The sequence below is a fragment of the Hippoglossus hippoglossus genome, chromosome 4 (genome assembly GCF_009819705.1).
Source record: "Hippoglossus hippoglossus isolate fHipHip1 chromosome 4, fHipHip1.pri, whole genome shotgun sequence".
Lineage (NCBI taxonomy): Eukaryota > Metazoa > Chordata > Actinopteri > Pleuronectiformes > Pleuronectidae > Hippoglossus > Hippoglossus hippoglossus.
Window position 1 is genome coordinate 1193794 of NC_047154.1, and position 20753 is coordinate 1214546.

General features: G+C 39.4%; 1 protein-coding gene across 3 annotated transcripts; it reads right to left on the reverse strand.

Annotated features, from left to right (window-relative positions):
* Positions 1–2060: 2060 nt before the first annotated feature.
* On the reverse strand, positions 2061–18739 carry cherp (calcium homeostasis endoplasmic reticulum protein). 3 transcript variants are annotated; one of them, XM_034584056.1, is made up of 20 exons: positions 18560–18739; positions 17284–17457; positions 14107–14145; positions 12673–12842; positions 10873–11010; positions 10630–10781; positions 9761–9872; positions 9223–9312; positions 8386–8596; positions 7687–7850; positions 6887–7141; positions 6516–6709; positions 6115–6361; positions 5571–5704; positions 4647–4733; positions 4358–4510; positions 3658–3771; positions 3471–3565; positions 3155–3340; positions 2061–2558 (listed from the first exon to the last, which is right to left on the reverse strand). In XM_034584056.1, exons 1-20 carry the CDS (start codon positions 18582–18584, stop codon positions 2521–2523), a joined length of 2778 nt encoding a protein of 925 aa, XP_034439947.1. In that variant the 5' UTR covers positions 18585–18739; the 3' UTR covers positions 2061–2520. The 3 variants fall into 3 exon arrangements, with proteins under 3 accessions (XP_034439947.1, XP_034439945.1, XP_034439946.1); XM_034584054.1 differs by having other exon boundaries at positions 6115–6359; positions 6454–6709; XM_034584055.1 differs by lacking the exon at positions 14107–14145 and having other exon boundaries at positions 6115–6359; positions 6454–6709.
* Between the last annotated feature and the right edge of the window lie 2014 nt (positions 18740–20753).

Here is a 20753-nt window from a genome sequence, read left to right on the forward strand (position 1 = left end):
CAATCAGCAATTATTTTTATGAATATCATTTATAAAGATCTGTTTTCATGCTCTATATGTTTGACCACTGACTGTATATAAATGTCTCCACTTCCTCCCACGGTACAAAAAGTAAAAGTAAATATTCCGGATAAGGGTGACGACACTAATGACGTGTGAGATGCCGTCATTCACAGGTTGTGCAGTAGTGATCAGTGAGTGGAGCCACAGTATCCAAGTCCCGCCCTTACACCTGCCAAACCAATCTTGAGTCAGTCTCGGCTGTCAATCATTATATCTCAGCCCATTTTTATTGCATTAAAAAACTTAAATTACAATCCCTTATCAGACACATGAACATTTGAGCTTAGTGTGATAAGAATGACCTGACATGACCAAAATCATCTCTGGGAAAATCTATTTGATGTGAAGGGGTTTTTATTCTTCTTCTTCATGGAGTTAGGGTTTATGACGTTTGCTGCAGCAAGCCACCAGGGGGCGGTGGAGACAGTTTGGCATCACTGTTGGGAGCTGTCTTCCATCTTTATGAACAGTCATGAGTTTGACCCCTTGAAGAGAAGATCTGAGGTAATGTACTTGATTGTGCAGTGTGGGTGTTTCTCAAAGACTGACTCGATACAGTCATGTTGAACAGTGCAACTTCCTATTGATCTATTTGAAATCACTTCTCAATGAAAAGATGCAAATTCAGATGTCTGACAGCAGCATGAGAACAACTAATTTATGAGTTCAGCTTTGTTGTCTGCCAACTAAAACAGGAATAATAAGAGATTCAGCTTAATACTGTCCAAGTGTTTTGTGTGAATAGAGATCATCAGCATACAAAAGCACCATTCTGCTTTGTAAAGTGCCTTGAGATAATGTTTGTTATGATTTGGCACTACACAAATCAAATTGAAACTGAGCTTGCTGCATGTGGATGCACTGCAGTTGCTGACATACATGTGTGTTGAGGTTGAGGTTTAGCACATAAGCTCAAAGTCCCCGTCAGAAGGAATAGAGAAGATTGTCGTTTTCAAATCAGACAGACGGACACACTGGTGAAAAAACTGGAGTCAGAGGAGTCCTCCGTGCCAAAAACGTTTTTTTTATATTTATTAAAGATCACCCACTACCTGCAGTGCATAGATAGCACAAGCCTTGAAAATTCAGACCAGTTCCTTATTTGGAAGTCCATCTTGTCAAGGGCAGACATTGACAGTGAGGTAAGTCACTGCATCTGCTGTGCCAGTGGGCTTTTGCATAGAAAGTTTGACATTTTAAACACAAATATGAGAACGTAGGGCAGAATTTTGGACTCTGGGCATTAATATTTCATAATTTCTAAAGAAAAGATAATTCTATTGTTTTCTACAGCGTACATAGAGGTGAACTTGGTCATTAGCAGTGCACATTTCGTAGACTCCAAAATGACTACAGAGTAATAATGGCAGAAAAGATGAAGGAGTCACTGATCTGATGCATGTCGAAAGAACCTTTCACTGAACACTGATATGCAATCAAAGCAAAGGTACATTTGGGATTCAGAGCTCTGTTTATTTAGGGTATGTTTGTAGAGAAAATACAACGGATTTCGTATGTATGAGTTGGTTTTAATACAATAACTAAATGACAGACTTGTGTATCTCTATGGAAGAAGACATAACATGAAAAAATATCACAACAATCAGCAGTGAAAAGCCAACAAGAGCCACCAGACCTTGTTCAAATGTTTTCCCTCAAAAAGGTGGTTCACACAAATGCAGAAATTATGATTTATCAACCAATACAATCTCCAACACCGCACACAGTGAGCGGCTTTCATCGGGACTTTTCATTCAGAACAAAATACTTACTCAACACTACAGTTGAGTTGGTCTTTTCAAATGTTTACGTAATTTTCGAAATTCTTTGTAAATAAAACAGAGAACTTTATTGGAGACACATTTTCCTGATATGGGTGAACGAATCATTTAGTAACGCAAGATTGAGAGCGGTTTAAAACCCCATATTAAAATAATTTTACATACTTGTAGCTGTTGACATGTGTGAATACATTACAAAGGGTCCATGCCCTTTTAAAAGCATTTCTCTTTTAGTATTCACATTTTTTTCCCATGAGTTTCCCATTTATCTTTTGCATTAAATATTGAGTCACAGTCTCAGTCCTCTGAGACACTTTTAGAAAAAAAAAATCATATCCTAACATTGAGAGTGAAATATACATTGTATTAGACTCTAGTTCCAGTGTCCCTGCTGAGTTAAACATTTGTTAGTTAATGATCACTGCTCCATCTGCAGTTTGGATGCTTTCTCCTATGACACACTCATCCCAAGTTCTTAAACTAAGAAAAAAGACTTTGCACGTATTCACAAACCTCACAAGTGTGGTGGTACTTTGTATTGTCACTCTGGTTTCTGCAGAAGGAGAAGGGTTTTAGGACTGCTGACTAGAATCCTGGTCGGACATCTGAAAATCGGATCCTTGGTGGGGGTGGCGATTGAGAAGATGAGGAGGTTGTTTGGTGCCATTTGATGGCATCACTCAGCTGGAGGGGCTTCCGGAGGTTCCCGGTTCACTGAATCATAAAAAATAAAAATAAAAGAAGTTATACTTTTGTTTTAAAATTTGAGTAATTTATGTCTATAGTCAAATTCTTCATTTTTGCCTTGGACTTTAGTGTGAAGCAATGTTTTAACCTCGTTTAGATATGTGCTGTACAAATAAAGTTATTATTATTATTATGATCTATTGTAATCCAGCATCTAATCTGGTGCAAATTGAGTGATCGAGACGGAGACCCATTACGGTTTGAAGAGCTAAGAGATGGTGGTCGATGCATGCAGGCAGCAGTTGCATTAGAATGTTTACTAACTTTAATTAAAAAACTAAATCAAAACAACTTATATATACATTTTTCCAAAATGCAAAAACTTTCAATGATTTCAAGAACCCATGGGAACCCTATAATCTAATTGCGTTTCATCAAAATTAAATCAGTTATTCATTCAGATTTTACAAATATCTAAGCTTTGAATACAATATGAACCAACACACAAGATATAAAATAAAACCAATATGAAAATATAGTCTTATACTCAATAGAGGAACATGAGCGTATCATGGTATTTTAGAGAGAGCAGTAAAGAATAACACACAAGTCTTTGTCTGTACCTTCCTCTCGTGCCTTCATGCGGGCGACAAAGTTGTAGCTCTTGTTCCTGCGATAGTTCTCATAAGGGTCATCCAATGACACACCCACACCTTTGTACTGATCCCATTTATCCCTGATATCTCCTCCTTTGATGGGGTCCTGGATGCCCTGTTCTTTTGCCCCCAAACCACCTGAACCACTCCAGCCTATAGCCGACACAAGTGGTACACAGACAGCACAATTTCATCTCATTAAAACATATCAAATATTCTTTGTTGAAAAAATGTATTTGCAGTTCAAATTATCAATTCAATTTTCTTTTAAAAAAGAGCATACCCATTTTCATCAGCAGCTGATGGCCCTTGTTCTCCTCCCCAAGCCTGTTATCTGTTGGCAGTTTGGAGGGAGTACCACCTAGCACTGATGTGGAGCTGTAGAGAGCAGAGGAGGAGGTCATCTACACTTCAGTTAAGAATAAAGTAGTCCTGTATGAAAGCACGGACGTGCAGGGAGGTGGACTTACGGAGGAGAGGAGCTGCGGGATTTGGGGCCACGGCGTTTCTTGCTGGGTGAGCATGAACGGGATTTGGACCTGGAGCGAGAGCGACTCCGAGATGACCTGGATCTACTCCTGGACCTATAGAGAGTCAGGTTAAAGCTTAGTTCCTTAAGTTTGTAATGCTTGTAATGATGATGGAGAAGAAGAAAGTGCGTAGAGGAAAGCTGCCTTTTTGTAGCAGCACATTAACACAGTGGCTTTATCTATACATATTTATATGCCACAGAGGAAAAACAGACTTGAAGGGCTTTGGGTCAGAAATGAAACACAAACCCTTATATGGCTTGTGTAGACAGCCCTATTCATTTAAACCGAGGGATGTCTGTCACACACACAGGACATAGATAACTTTATAACACCTCCTATCTGTGTAGATACACTACTACACTCACTCTGAAAACTCAGATTTCATTTAATGCGCGTTATCATGTCTTCCTGCTGACCTGAATTCAGAGTAAATAAAAAAATATTTAAAAAAATCAACCAATAAACTATTTCAGCTCTGCTTCTTCCATGTCTGTAGAACAACTGCTTTCTTCTATCATACAACACAAATGGTTGGTCCACCAAACATATTGACAAGATTGCCATTTGTGTTTCTGAGTTCCTCAAGATTTGACAAATCACATCCCGATACATGTTTGCATGATATGTGTTTAAAGACCTGGATCGGGAGTAGGAGCGGGAGCGGCTGCGGGAGCGGGAACGAGATGAGCGGGATCGTGACCTGGAGGACTTAGAAGAGCGAGAGCTGGAGTGAGACGAAGACCTTCCTCTGCTGCGAGAGCGACTCCTAGAACGACTGCCTCCACGAGTACTGGAAAGATTGAGACATACAGTGAGGGAGGGGGGTTTAAAATGTACAAAATAAACATTTGGGTCAGTGTCTCTATCGGCTTAATATGCACCAGTGACATACTCCCCACAAACAGTAAGGAGAAAAGGAGACTTACCTGTTGCGTTTCTCTTGTCCCTTTTTCCTCCTGGCTCTCATCTTGGCCCTAAAGAACTCATACAGGCCGTTCTGCTCCCAGCCTTCACTGGAGGAGGAACAAACCACAACCAGCTGTAATCTCTGTGACCTACAGCCATTTCGATCAGATACTAGCAGCTTCACACTGATGCTGTTTGTGGTAACTGCTGCTGCTGCTGCTACAAAACTATTAGCAACTGATACTTGTCAAACCAGTTTGTAATTATATCCTTTGACGCAAACATACAGTAGCTGGAAAGACAGCCTCATTCTGACTGAGCATGGCCAATAAAAGTACTGACAGGGGGATTGGAAGGCCAGCATGGAAGTGTGAAGCTGGTTGGCCTTTCATGTGTAACCCACCACTGATCATCTCTGTAACACATTATATCAACTGTAGATGATTAATCTGACTTGCTAAAGATACCTGCAATTATTTTGTTAATGTAACTTCTGCATACCTGTGTCTGTTCTTAGCCATAGATCATTCGTTCATTATAATGTCAATGCAGGATTGGAAATGATTTTCATAAGCTAAAGTGGCCACTAAGGACAAAGTCCAAGTTTCTACTTTTTTGTTTTAAGTTCATCCCAGCTGACGAATTGCTGTTAACAGACTGAGGTTTGTCAGCCTGTTGAGTTGTTGGAGATGCCTTTTAGCTGCCAATCAGGTAAACTATTGTAATAAAAGTAAAAAAACACTTGATGTGTCACACAGAGTTCTGTCTACACTGGTGAATGTTTTCAGCCGTACACAATAAAATGCCCAAATAACATAACAATAAATCTATTGTACATCGCTTCCATTCAGTCAGGCAACAGCTACTAAATGACTTAAATTCTGATGTACAGTTTTAATTTCTGTCCAATTTGTCTTGCAGATGTAGTGGAGGTATGTATGTACCTGTTCCGAGGACGATCATGGGATGGAGGACTGTAGAAAGCTTCCACAGCAGCAAGCAGCCGATCACTAGGTGGCATGGGAGGGGGCAGTCGGATGTCTTTAGGGTCCAGAGGTTTATAATCACAGTCCTCAAGCTGAGCAGTGGACAGTAGAAGAGGGATCAGAAGACATGATGGTTTAGCTGCTGTAGGTAAATAAGCCAATGAGCCAATTCTGAACTGTGCTGGAAGTGCATCATTTTTTGGGGGGGATCATCTCATTCATTATTACAATCTATTAGGCAACTTCTGCTCCAGTATTAAGTAGCAGTCTTCATTCAGACTGTTTCGCAACTCAATTCAAAAGTTTTTTTGTAAACTTCTTCCACAATTTAAATGTTGTTCATTCTGTCAGCCACTGTAGCTGTGCTGGCTCAGTCTTTACCATTGTTCTTCTCTCCTCTTGTAGCAGTCAATTAGTCGGTCTTTGAGCTGAGAAGTTGAACTAACTAAATTCTAAATACTTTTTAATGCTCTTGACTTCACATCAGAAGCAGGTGACTTACCTTGACCAGTGGAGCCATTAGACCAGCTGGTAGATCAAAGTAGGGTACATTTGGCACTAGACTTGGGTCATCTTGCACCGGAGTCTGCCGATGGCGAACGTGTGGAGAATGGCCATTGAAGCCGTGTGGGGGTGGGCCAAAATCTTGGTGCTGGCCTCCACCCCAGGGAGGATGTTCAGCCGCCATACCTGGGGGAGGGAGCCTCTGATTGGGATGGTGGTGAGGAGGAGGAGGGCCTGGGATGTCTGGCAAACAGGTGGATAATGTTCAAAACCAGGCAGTTTAAAAAATTACTGATATATCACTTTGTGCCTCTGCACTCACCTCCGGGGAACTCACCTCCGGGGAACTCTCCCCCGGGGAACTCTCCCCCAGGGAACTCTCCCCCAGGGAACTCTCCCCCGGGGAACTCTCCCTGAGCATAGTCAAAGCGATGTGGGGTGTACGGTGGCCTGTCATAGTGGTGTCTGGGCGGGAAGTCATCCTGCATAAACCGTGGCGGGAAGCGTCCAAAATTGTGTGGAGGTGGAGGGGGCTGGTTGAAAGGAGGTGGCTGCTGGTGGGGAGGGAAGGGCCCTCTGAAATGGGGAGGTCTCTGTAAAAATTAGTTAGACAATACTGTTATTTGTGTAAAAGGAACAAAGGGCATCCTTTGCATCCTCTGCAACTGATTCAACTTTAAAACAGGATGTAGTCTCAATTAATAAATATGAAAGATACAGTGAAAACCAATATAAGCATCTAAAAGAAAACATAGCAATGGAAGTAAAACCTGCATGCGTGGAGGAAATGGGGGCTCCCTCTGGCCCCAAGGAGGCTGGTCGGGCTGGTTCCCCCATGGTGGCTGCTGGTCATATGAGTTCCAGGATGGAGGGCCTGGTTCAGACCCACCTGGACCACTCCAGGGGCCTCCTTCCCTGGGTGGACCTCCGCTCCAGTTCCCTGGCTCCCTCTGGTCATTCCACATCCCCTCATGGCTGTTCCAGGGCGGGCAAGGAGGTGGAGGCTGGTTTGGGTCAAAAGGTGGCTGGGAAAGGGACAAAAGTCAGGAATGTCATGATTATTGCCTGAGACCAGGGGCAGGACTGAACCCACCTCAGGGGGTTGAGCCTGCTGTAAAATGGACGAAGCAGGAGGTAAGGCTGGGCTCTACTGTATGGTATGGTGTTCTGTAAATGCAAGAAGTGGGGCAGCAATCAGCACTGGAGACAACCTAAAAGCTGCAATCAGCCCCAAAGGAAAATGTATTGGCCAAAATATAGACAATACATTTTTTCTGAAACTCAGGATTAAAATAATGAGGGTGGTCTCTCCATTTTCACAACTAGACAGTTATGTTCTAATTCATTACAATAAATATTCTGTTTGAATAGTGTTGCATTATGGGTTGTTACTTAGTTTTAACGTTACTAGGCTAGGAAGTATTGTCAAGTCAGTTTTAAGAGTTAATCAGCCTTAAAAGAGTTTGGTTACTCCAGTTTACCATGCTGGAGTCTATGAGTACTGCTGTAACATGATCTGTTACAGCAGTAACTGAGATCTATAATGCACGATACACACATGGGTGTTTACCGGCTGGTTGGGGTTCCAGGGGCCCATGTGCTGGGGGTCATACCACGCAGGCTTGTTGGGGGGGATATCTGAGGGTCCACTGGGGTTGCTGGGGTCCTGTGGTCTGGAGGAGGCACCATCAAACTCTCCTGAAGGAGGACCTGACATGGCAGGCTTCACATCCCCTGCACACCACACACACCAAACCATTGAAAACAAACATACATGTACTTACCCAATATAAATGTCATGAACCTATAGAGAAAATGTAATCAATCTACTAATTCCAGAAATCACATAAGGCATGCATGCTGTTAAGGGCTCAAGAAAGTGCAGTGTTGATTTTGGTTCAATTTGGACACATGACACATACAATATTATACATTTCCAGTAAACAGGCAAGCAGGGTTTATCAGCAATTCCGACTCATCTGTGCAACTGACGATGCTGCTCATGACAAAAGTGTGTTCATGACAACGGCTGCATTAATGAAAGCATTAACAACTGATTCTCCTATTCTGGGTTCTGCATAATTTACTTGTCGTGGCTCAATTACTGCAGGTCACTTACAGTTTGAGAAAGAAAGCTGACACAAGCAAACAGACCATTGTTTAGAACTGGAACTGCAGTGTGTAGAACTGGAACTGCAGTTGTAAATAATACATTTGGTTGCATGTATCAGGCTGTGCCTCTGGTTGTGTTCATTAAGCGTCTTCTCACCAGCTTGTGTGGTCATAGGTGGGGCCTTTTCAGGCTCAGTGGGGGTAGCTAGCTGTGCTACAGGAGTAGGCTGTGGTTGCTGCGGTTGCTGGTGCTGCTGCTTCAGGGTGGCAACAAACTCTTCATGCTGTGTTTTCAAAGCCTGGATCTGCTGCTGGAAGGCCAGCTGGATGGGCTGCACCACTGCAGCATACTCTGTTATCAGAGAAGCCTGACAGAGAGAGAAACAGGTGATGTGAGGCTATCACAGTGTTATCAGTGAATATAAATCACTAAGAACTTTGTTTTTCTAAAATTCAGTGCAAACAAAAGCAAAATATTCAAGTACACACTTAGACTGGTGTGACCAGCACAATTTTGGTGAACACAGATAACGGTCCAAAGCAGGTACAGCTCGCACCATGTCAAAGAGAGACTGAACATATGATTACTAAAAGCTTTACAGAATGAGTAAGTGGACATGAGCTCCTGTCTGCCCCTCTAGAAGCACTAGCAGGTGAAACAGAGTAAGAACGCCTGAGGCCTTTGGGTGATTTTACTTTAAAAGTTTATCTGCACCAAAGTGCAAAATTTAAAAAAATACACATTTCAAACAACAAAATATAAAATCTGAATATGCTGTCAATAGATAGCATCTTACACAGCTCCTCCCTCTACATTTATTTGGAACAACAATTCATTAGGTTAAACTGATTACACTTCATATTGGTAAGAATCTAACCTAATTTTTAGCATCACATTTTATATTTTTACATTAAAAATGTAGTAAGCGAGGTGCACCTATGGATGATTTTAGAAAAGGCAACAAAGTAAAGCCATGAGTCTTATTCCACTCACCTGATACTGGCCGAGACCCAGTGCTGGATTCTGGAGCTGCTGAATGGTTTCATCATCAAAGTAGCCATTCTTCTCCCACAGCTGCAGCAACTGGCGAGAAGCAAGTGAATGGGAAGAACCAGAAAAACATGGCTTTAGAATGAGAGATAATCGTTTGAACCAAACAGAGGTACAGATTCTTACAGCTCTCCAGTTCAGTGAACCAGCCACAAAATGAACAGAGAAACTAAGCACTGACTCTCAAACTTTATTCACCAAACAATTTCTGAATGACTATTAAACTTTAGCATTGTATATTTATATACACTGTCCTACTAACATTCAACGACATTCTTGTTATACTTTATACCACTACCCCCTTAACTGACAATGTTTTAAGTTGATGTTAATATGTATTATTTTTTCTGTAATATGTATTTATGTTTCTGGGTTGTGGGGATGTGGTTAGTGTTCCATGATATTTATGTTGCTGTCAGGATTAAAATACTTGTGTCAACCAGAGTGTTAAAGATGTTGAAAACAGACAATATCCGGTTACCCGAGTGATCTTCTGCTGCTTCTCTTCTTCCACTGCCAGGAAGCTGGTGCAGTAGATGGGAACCACAACTTTCTGCAGTGCTGCCAACAAATCCTTCTGCTGCTTCCTCTGGCTGGAAGGACAGATTAAAACACATCACGTTACTTCTCATAAAATCTTCCTATATAATACTTTTTTCTTTAATGCCCAAATAAGATTTTTAGTTGGTCAATTTCTGAGTTATGTTTTCACTTAATCAACTGATCATTCATTTAATGAAATGTGAAGAAATTATGAAAAATTATGACAGTCTTCCAGAGCCCAAGCTAACGTCTTTGATAAGTTTAAAATAATGTATAACAGATTAAAAGCAGCTAAGATGTAGAGTGGAGAAACTGCATTAAAAGACTATGTAGACCATATTTGCTTGATATTTGATTTTTAAAATTCACAGATTAAAGATGTTGCGGTTTAATTTTTTCAAGTTAGACCATTTCCACATTGATACATTCTGAATAGAGGAACCATTGTGTAAATTATATTTTACATATTAAACACCAGCAGCTCCATTGCACCTCTTATAAAGGTAAAATACATATTCCATTTATAGGAATCATATCAAAAATATTTGATCAGATATTAGTTAATTAATTAGCAGTGGGTACGTGCTATACCAAAAGCCCATGTCTGTTCAGTGTTTGAGACTATAGAGACAGTAGGTGTATCTTATATTTCTTGTCCTATCCATGTATGTCTCATATTTAGACAACCTGTTAGTGCAGGTCAAATTAGGGCTATATAACACTCCCAAGTAGGGAAATTACCTTATTATTCTGATGTATATGTAAAGTAGACCACATGTTTTTATGTATGTATTTAGGTGTTTGTACCAGTGATGGAGAACGTCATTGGTTAAGTAGATGAGATGTAGGCGGAGCTCAAAATGTGCCCCATCAGCAATGATGCGGTTACTGAGATGCGATGTCATCAGTTCACAGTGCTGTGGAGTCTTGGCGTTGTTGAACATCCAGTTCTTACCAGCCTGGGAAAAATACAAACACATGAGTAAGACATAACATCTTTCATTTTAGGGATCTAATAAACAAATTAATAAATATTTATTGCAGGCTTACAGAGATAGCATCTTTGGTGCAGGTGTCTATGATGGGCTGCAACAAGTTGTCAAACTCTGTGATGTCCAACTGAGACTCCAGCAGCAGTTTTTGGGTTTGCTGCTCCATGGCCAGAGCAATGGCTGCAGTCACTTGCTCCTGCATTGTGAGAGGCAGATACAAAAACATTTGAAAATACTTTTACCCTTCCTTCTTTAGACTGCACCTGTTCTCATGATGATTCCAACACTATAACAGGATGAAGACTAAACAGAAAAAGATGCCAAACAAGGAACCTGTTTATAGAGATTAAATTAAATAAAACTAAAACCTACCACACCATAATTAAATGTGGCTGTCTCTTTGCTATGCCTCTGAGCAAACATATGATGATGTTATTTAGAACATTTATTTTTTATCAAACTCAAGGAAAACCATTATCCTAAACAATTGGGGCATCTTAGCCTTTGCTCTTTTTTTTTAAGCAAATATAGGATGGTTGAATAAAACTGAGGGAGGACATGCAGCAGGGTAATACGGCACGGTACAAAATGGACGTAGCGGAAACCAAGTTTTTTTTTTGTATTAACCAATTTAACTGACATGAGCTCGATTAAGTTGGTAAGACGTTATAAATGTCTCTGTTTCAATACATTTTTGCTTATTTGCCTAGCCCTAATAAATATATATATTTATATAATCCTCTGCAAATGCAAATTTTGACAACGCCTGGTTCAATTCCAGTCAATGTTATGATTAGAGCACTAAATAACATTGTACAATATTTTGAGGCACTTTCCATTGTGAGATCATACCATAATTAGCTCCACCTGACCTGGTGAAGGAAGATTTCTAATTAATGGGGTTACGTAATTACAAATGTGCTAATGTAGGACGACCATGTAGGGGGAGCAAAAAAAGTATAAAACCCTAGGTTTAGGCAGTTAGATTTGCATTCACCAACTGCTTGAAAACACTGCATTACTTCAACCTAAGAAACATAACCAAGAAAGAAAACTACTCTATAGCCTCTTTTTCACTGGTCAAAAAACCCACTAACACTCTTTTGTTTGCAATGGGAATGATCACTATCAGCATTCACTCATGGGCCAAATGCCTCTTTAGTAGACACTGGTTATATACGGCTCAGACTCCTATCGGCCCAGATATCAACACAACAGCGAGGTGACAGAGCTGTCGGTGCACTCGCGATGTTGAACATCACGCACCGGGGGAACAAAAACTGAGAGGCAAACTCTTGTATTGGCAATGGAAAAGGAGTCAGCCACCTTTTCTAGCGGGTTTACCTATATTTAAAAATCCCATGTATACCTGCTAATTTTGGTGTAAAAAGGTATAAAGGAGGCCACAGGCCCCCAAAATGGGACAGCTATAGCAGCTAGCAATCCTCTCTGAATTCCTTTTAATTGTGTCAAACTTTGGTATCTGAACAGTTTTTTTCAAAGTGCCATTGGCGTCTCCTCAGCAATGTATAATTACAGATTGTGCGTGTCTAAATCAGGTCATAAACCAAAGCTCTTGTTGGTTAGATAAAGAAGGCAGTTAGGCTGAGTCGATGGAGATGTATGATTAGAACCCTGCACTCTTTACCTTCAATGTGAGGGCCTGGATGTCATATTATAGATTTTCATTTCATTTTCACATGACTCCTCTGTGTACTTTTACACATCACGAAAGGAAATCCAAGAAAGGGCATATTTCTTTAGAGGACAAACAATAATAAGCCAACAAATAGGATAAGTAAATAATTCCTGAGGTGTCCTCTTTGCCAGGTGCATTAGTTTCTTCCTTGCTCTGTACCTGTCTGAGCGTGTGCAGATGCTGCTCCTGCTGCTGCAGATTCCACTGACTCTGCTGGATTAGCTCATCGATAGCCGGTGCAGCAGGTTGAAGGATAGGAGGTGGAGCAATCATCGCCATCGGTGGAGGAGGGATATCAGCCACCTCTTTGGCACCTGGGTTGTACAAATCTGCAAAAACAGCAGCAGGAACACAGCAGGCATTGAGATGCAGAGTCCAAATGGGAAAGATTGATTCCATAAAGCGTATATACAAGGCAGATACTGTGTTGTTTGTTTACACTGAACTATATCAATCATACTACCCTGTTCAGGTCAAATTATATATAACAGCATTAATACAGCAAGAAAATTAAACATCCCAGAAACAAAGCAAAAGAGGGAACAAAGTTTAAAAGGCATGCAACCAGCATTCACATGACCAATATCATTATCTCTAACCCAGTGGCCGCAGAACCAACTGCTGTTTATAGGAAACATGTTGGCATCTCCAAAACCCCAAAATCACAAGCGCAACCGTTTTCAAATATTACTCAAGTAACTCAACTTAAGGCAGACAACCCGATGAGATGGGATTACTTTTTCAAAAGGACAGAAATATTTTACAACCAACTAAAGAGTTATTGAACAAAGCTCAGTCATTAAAAAGTTATTACAATTTAACATATATATCCCAGATAGTAATTACTGATCAAACACTGAATCCACATATCTAAAATAATTAACTATGACAGAGTGTTAGTTTGACAGCATTGTGACATGGCAGTAACAGTGTAACTCAGCCCTGATTGACTGGTGACCTGTCTTGGGGGTACCCCGGCTTCAGCCCCTGTGACACTAAAAGTACAAGCGGAATAGATCGTGAAAAACTCAATGAGTTAATTAATTAATTTCTGAACTTACTCAATATTTAAAAACCTTTACAACCTTATTTCATCAGTGAAGTATAACTTATGACTTCAATCAGTTATATATGTTCTGTTGTAGCTACTCAACTATGAGTTTATGTTGGTGCGCAGAAAGATCATTCCACATCCAAATCTGGAAGTGCAATGGTACAGCCCAGAGAATAGCGCTGTCATAGCAGAAGCATTAACATACAAGCAGCCTTAACAACAAGGCCTCATTCAAAGACAAGTCAACCGGCTCCTCCCCCTTATGTCTGTCAGCACCCTGAAATCCTCAGATGGAGGAATAAGCTCTAACAAGAGCAAGAAGATATGTTTGCATTATCTTCAGTCAAACTTCAAAACAACTGTGGAAAACAAAGAGAATAACAAAATACCAACATGAAAATTGCAACAGAAATCAAACTAAAAAGCTCTCAAGCACAGGTGTGATAATGTCCAGTAAAAAAAAGTGCAAAATACAAAATGTAATTTTCCAACTGGAAATCTTTTGAATTGATCTGACAAATCTGGCTCCAAATAAATACCTTCAGATTTATACTCCTCTCCATCGTGGGTAGAGGGATCTAAGTGGAGAAAAGCAAACTTTAATGCATTTTAGTGGTATTATACAAGTGACAGAAGAACTCCATGCAAACCTGCCCAGCACTGGGCTTTTATTACCACATGACCATCATTCAATGACTAAAGCCTCACTGTGGGTGCTGTGAGAGAACCTCACTACCTCTACAGAAGCAACCAGTAGCATGTACACGCCGAAGAGTTAAAACTATGAGTAAATACAAATACATTTTAAGTACTGGCAGATACAGCGGGTACGTTTCTGTTTGTATCGAGCCACTAAAGGCCATGTGAATTATGTGCTTGATCCTCTTGTTTTTTTGGGATGGGATACGTTGTTTACATGTCGCAATGTGATGCTTATTACTATCCACACAAGGGCTGACTCATGGTCTGTCTGAATGAAATATGTACTGTTTGACCACATCGCAAATCAAAACCTGACTGATAATATTGCCCACATTGGAAGCTGGAGCGAAAGGCTAGCTAAGAGAGTGGAGATATGATACTAGGGCTGGATGAAAAGTAAATAAATAGAATTTCTTACAATTACAATCATGATCTTAAAATCCTGAGACTGACTTTTGCATGTGTACCCTTTCTCAGTAAACTTTCAAATAGCTGCACTAAATGTTGAGTGTATTTAGGTGGATCAGTAAGCTTTGACGAATCAGAGTTATCACAATGTGCACAAAAGGCTTACGTTACGTTAAACACTAATGTTGATGACAGCTACCTGTATGAGCTGCCTGGAATCACAACATAAACTCAAACTGTGACATGAAAAATAAAAGTGTTTGTGGATCAACCACAGTTCACAGTGACTCAGGATCAGCTGACTATCGATCCACGTCTATGAGAGACAGACTCAAGACCACAGATTTGAACTGGCGATGAGATGTGAGCTAAAGCTCATAAAAAGGTCCATTTAAACAAACATCATCCACATCAATATGTTTACATCCATCCAGGCAAGTGTTTAAGCTTCGTAACAGAAATCATTTCCGTCCATACTCACACATCAGAGAACACATATTACATTACCATTCACGTACACTGGGCCGGTGCATTAAATCTCACACTTGAATATTTACACTTTTAACTGGCTCAGGTAATGTGATGTATATATATAGTTCCTTTAAAGGTCCAGTCTGTAAATTTAATAAAAGGAATCTATTGGCAAAAATTGAATATAAATAATCCTAGTGATGGTTTCACGGCTGTGTAATCATCTAAGTGGTACGAATTGTTGTTTTATTTACCCTAGAATGAGCCCTTTATATTTAAATACTTAATATTCACATCTGGAGCAAGTCCTCTCTACGGAGGCCGTCATAAAAAATGTGATGACAACTGAAGGCTACCACGTTGGATGAGGGGTATTCAGCTGCAGCATGCAACTTCACCACTAGGTGTCACTCAATTCTTAACACTGAAACTTTAACATGCCAATTGAATTATTTAGAGAAATAATTCTAAATTGCATAAAGAAATTGCATTGTTAACTTACATATTCAGTAAATATATTTGATGAGAGATATTAGTGGCATCTCCTGGCATCTGCTCGTTCTTATAGTTGGAATGACTTGGTTAAGAAGATACAGTGTGTGTTTAAAAGCTTGTATAAGAACTTATATATTTATATTTCTCTGCTTCTGCTCTTCGCACGAGGAAACACTATTTATCAGATGTTCATTTCTCAGATATAGTAAGTTCTCTTGAGTACAAGGTACATTCAGCTCTGTTCTGCTTGTGTCTATCATGACAGGTGCATGCAGACACACATCACATTCAGTGCAGATAATGCACGATACACATGACCAAATAATATATGAAATGTTGAAGGAAATACCCCATTTACTGGTTTTACTTTCCTGTGAATATTAATTTATCTGGATTCCACATGATTTGGTACCCTGTGTTAACAACCTATTTTGAAAACCGGAGGCAGTCAAAACAATTCAGTTTCAAGAACTTTTTCTATATTGACTTAGGAAAAAGGGCCCCTCCTTCATGATGTACTGTATGTCGGGTTATATCTGATTATCTGATCTATTTCAATTCATCCACAGTACTTAATCAAACTGATTCATAAACAATACTAAAATCTGTTATTGCCATTGAACTTTAGGAGTGAAGGTGGCCTATGAGGTGGAAGGAGATACATTTCTATTAGCTGATAATCAAACAGCAGTAGGTCTAGGAGATAGTGTGATAAACTTGATTTAGCTTGACATTTATGTTTGAGCTGTACTCTACTGCTTTTAATTAAAGAACTTCAGGTGCTGGCAGATACAGGTACATTTTCAAATTGGATTCAGTCATGAAAAACCATGTGAAATATCACAGGGTTTATCATTTTAGTCTGCTTTGTTTGCGATATGGTTATAACATGTGGTAGTACATGTATATTTATGTGCCTCAGTGAATGGACCCAGACATATTCAAGGGCACAGAATCTTTAACAGCAGACATATTTATGTCCTGTTGCAGTATACATGGTATGTATACATTTGATTAGAACCAAGAACTGTGTCTAAATGAAATTCACTATGTAACTATGAAACTGACCATTTTCTGATTTGAATAATGAAAAATCTGATCAAAGAATAATGTTGAGCTCCATGTGGATTTGCTTGGAAAACAAGACCAATAATCGAGAGGCAGTTTGTAATCACACTGCACTCTACTGTAAGACACAGTTAACATGTCAGGAGTCATTAGCAGCTCCCGTCTGCTATAAGTAAGCACACTGAGGGAAGTAAGTGTGAGATAGTACAGTATTTGCTTGACAAGGATACTACTCAGTCAGGCTTTGGATATAAACACAAAAGAAAAATCCCCTCCCAGAAAACTAACGATCACTATGATGCATGAGTGTTCAATCAACAGTTTCAACCATAAACAGGAAATAATGCTGCACTGTTTATCTCTATAAGGGTGTTCGAATGGGGTTTCATCTCTTGATTATGTTAAGCTCCATGAGAACTTAATTTCTTCTATTGTTTTTCATTCTTTTACCCAAGGTGTATGTAGTACTGAAGAAGTGCTACTATATTCCTAATGAGTTTAACATTCCACCATCACACAACTATCTATGTGCAAATCCTCATTTTTGGTAGGCTGTCCTTTTAACTACATACGCTGTTGTTGCTCCATGGCAAGCTTGCATCTGTAGTAGCTGAAGTATTCTCCACCAAAGAGGAAGGAGAATTTTGGGTTGTCTTTCTGTTTCTCCATCGTCATCTTTTCGAACTCTGGCCCATTGCGAGAGACAAACTGGGCTAGTTTGTCAATCACATTCCTCAGCTCTTGATCTGAAAGAGAGAAAAAAAAGAAAAACATATGGTCAGAGCTGGGACAGCCGATCGGTCAAAAAGTGATGACGAGCAAATAATGAAAGAGAGGAAGATTCATGTTGAGACACACTCAAAGCATTAATTGCAGTGACAGTTTAAGGTCAATTTTCTGACATAATTATTCAACGTCTCTTTTGATGGTGTTGCATCAAAGACTTTACCAATCTAAATGAAAGCAGTATCCCATCCCCTCAAGCTACAAAGTGTCCTCTTTAGGCAGCTGTACGTAAATCTACAACAAGAAGGAACATCAATATATGCAAACAGAAGTAATAATAAAAGTTTTGAATTTTTATCCACATTCAAACTAAGTAAGGAAATATGTCACTTCTGGCTACTCTCTGTGCTTGGATTAAGAAACGCCATTGAATCTGGTTACCAGCGTTCTTTATTCCTTCTGTATTGAGCAGATACCAATCAAAAGACTGTTACCAGGGTATTTATCATTAAAAGGGGGAAAAAACAGGAGATGATTTTAATCATCATTGTTTGCTTTTAATCTCGAGAGCCCACATACTACTGTTACTACATATACACTAGTATCGACTGTGTACAGCCATCTAACTTGTTGTGTATGAATGAAGTGTGTTGTTTAAATTCATCCTAATCCATATTCGGCACCGGAAACCGCTGTTTTAACACATTACACTGACTGTTGGATACGTGAATTGAGTGTCATACGTAAATAAGACCCATCTTTATGTGAGGTACATGACTCACGTTGCCTCCATATCTGATTTATCGAGAGTTTCATAATCGCACTAAATTAGAAAATAAAAGAGTAAAGGAGAGAAATCACAACATATCTTTGGCCGTCAGTTTAACTAGAAAAGCCATAGAAGCACCAGCATGTTAGCCAGCTGTTACTGTTTTATTGTCACATTACAGTTCAAAGTGCTGGAGAGCACAGGTGAACACAAGAACCTGTTTGAGATTAACAGTGAGCCACTGGTGTTACTGGAGTTAGCTGAAATGCTAAATGAAGCGGTTAGCTGTGTTGGTAACATGGTTGCTAGCTAACGTTCAATGGAAAGCCCACCGCTGCACCGTGACCGCTCACCTTCGGGGGCAGTGGGGATGTCCATGATTGACTCGTGTTCCTGCGAACCCGCCGGACATAAATGTTCGGTCCCGATACCAGTCAGCAAGTTCTGTGTTTGGACAAATGGTTTGTAAAATTTTCAGGGAAAAACACACACTTCAGTTAGCACTATGTCGTACACCGGAAGAGTTAAGATATACAGAAACAGCGACACGACACAAAGCGATGTAAGCCGCCCACAGCGCCACCTGCGGTCAGGCGGGGGATGTATGTTTTCTTTTACTCTCCAGATCAAATAAATATTTAGTCTTTGTACAGAATCGTCTGTTAACATTTTTAAATCACACCCTGCACTAGGGCAGCGAGCAGCACTGTGCGGGCCCGAGCATTTGCGACAATCGGGCCGTTGATACACAACATGGGTCAAAAGTGACCTGGCTCAGTTTTTATTTGCTATATCTTTGCAGTGAATGGATTTCATCATTCAGGATTTGAAGTATTCCCCAATTAACTTAACTCACAAATCCTTGTTTTAATTTTTCCTTTGTTACTTTTGAATAAAAATAATTTTTCATTAGTACCTTTCTAATGCACAACATGGGTCACAAATGACCCGAATTCATTTCTTGTGTTATTTCATGCATTAGTGTTTCTTTGCTATATATATGAAAAAAAGTATTCATTAAATATCTTGTTTTTGATTACCACAAACACTTATTTTCCTGTTTCCTTTCTTACTTTATGAACACACGTAAATTTTGTATACAGTATGTATTCACTAGGGCAGTGGTTCTCAACCTTTTTTCAGTGATGTACCCCCTGTGAAATATTTTTTCAGCCAAGTACCCCCTAACCAGCCCAAAGTATTTTTGGTTGAAAAAAAGATGTAATACACAGCGCTGTGCCATCAGTGTCTGATTTATTAAACACTTATATTTTATTGAATATTTATTAAATAACTATTTTTAAAGGATTTTTGAATGGACGCTAATTTTAAATATATATTTTTTAAATCTCACGTACCCCCCTGGAGTACCTTCACGTACCCCAGGGGTACTAGTACCCCCATTTGAAAACCACTGCACTAGGGAACACCTACAATTAATTTCACACAGCTGCTTTTGCACATCTAATGCAATCCATTACTAGTGAGAAAGAGAAATATGTACAATACTAACTATCTGTTAACTAGCTAGCTTCTGTTCTGGCCCTAGTTATGGTTATCAACAAAATAAGATAAGATAATAACATAAAATATTGCACACACCACTAGGCAATTACATATTATTATTTGTCCCACTACCTGTAAGAAAGTATACTATTTAAAAATATTTTCATTTTTGTTTATATGGTGTGATTGTAGGAAAGGTCATCAAATGTCATTTAGGGTATTTTTACTGCTGTCAAATGTCACAAAGGGTCATATTTGACCCAAACACTATGTGAGGGGTTAACTGGCAAATTGTGGTACTAAGGACTAAAAAGGATTATTTTACACACACAGAAAAAGGCAACTTCAAGTGTTTTAAAGAGTTTTAAACATATAATTTAAATACTATTAAATAACATTATTCATAAAATATTATTATTATTTTAAATGTAAATCAAATGTAGTCATGAAAATATCTTCATGAGTTAGAGTAAAACAAAAAGTATTTACTAAAATAAATGATTGTGAAAACTTCCTTCATCAGTTGGTGTTTTCATCACCATAGCAACCAGATGCTAAGGTTTGACTTTGAAGCTGAGTTTGATTGACAGAGTAATTCCATCATAATTCCACTGGGGCTGGGACAACAGGACCAATCTGATTGGACACCTTCCACAGGAGACCTCTGATTGGCTGTTGTCTTTTTGACTCTGCCTTTAATGCTGTTAAAGTTGAAGACAGTTTGTTATTGCACTCTGACCTTGTGTGAGGTAAGTCATGTCTCCCTCTCTTGAACTCTGTATTTATCCAGTATGCTAACCTCTACAATTCAGGCTCATAATTAAAGTTTGAAATGATGCTACTGTAAAATATAAAGCTGCTGCTGTTACCTGCTGCTGTTAAATGTTGATAATGTGCTGGTTTCTGTGCTGGTTGTTTATTAAATGTATTTATTCAAATGAGTCTTGTGTTTTCTGCTGCTTATATTGATTCCTGTGGTATTCTTGTCATTTAATGTTGCTATTGAAATGAATGAGTGATACGTGATAGCATGATGCTAAC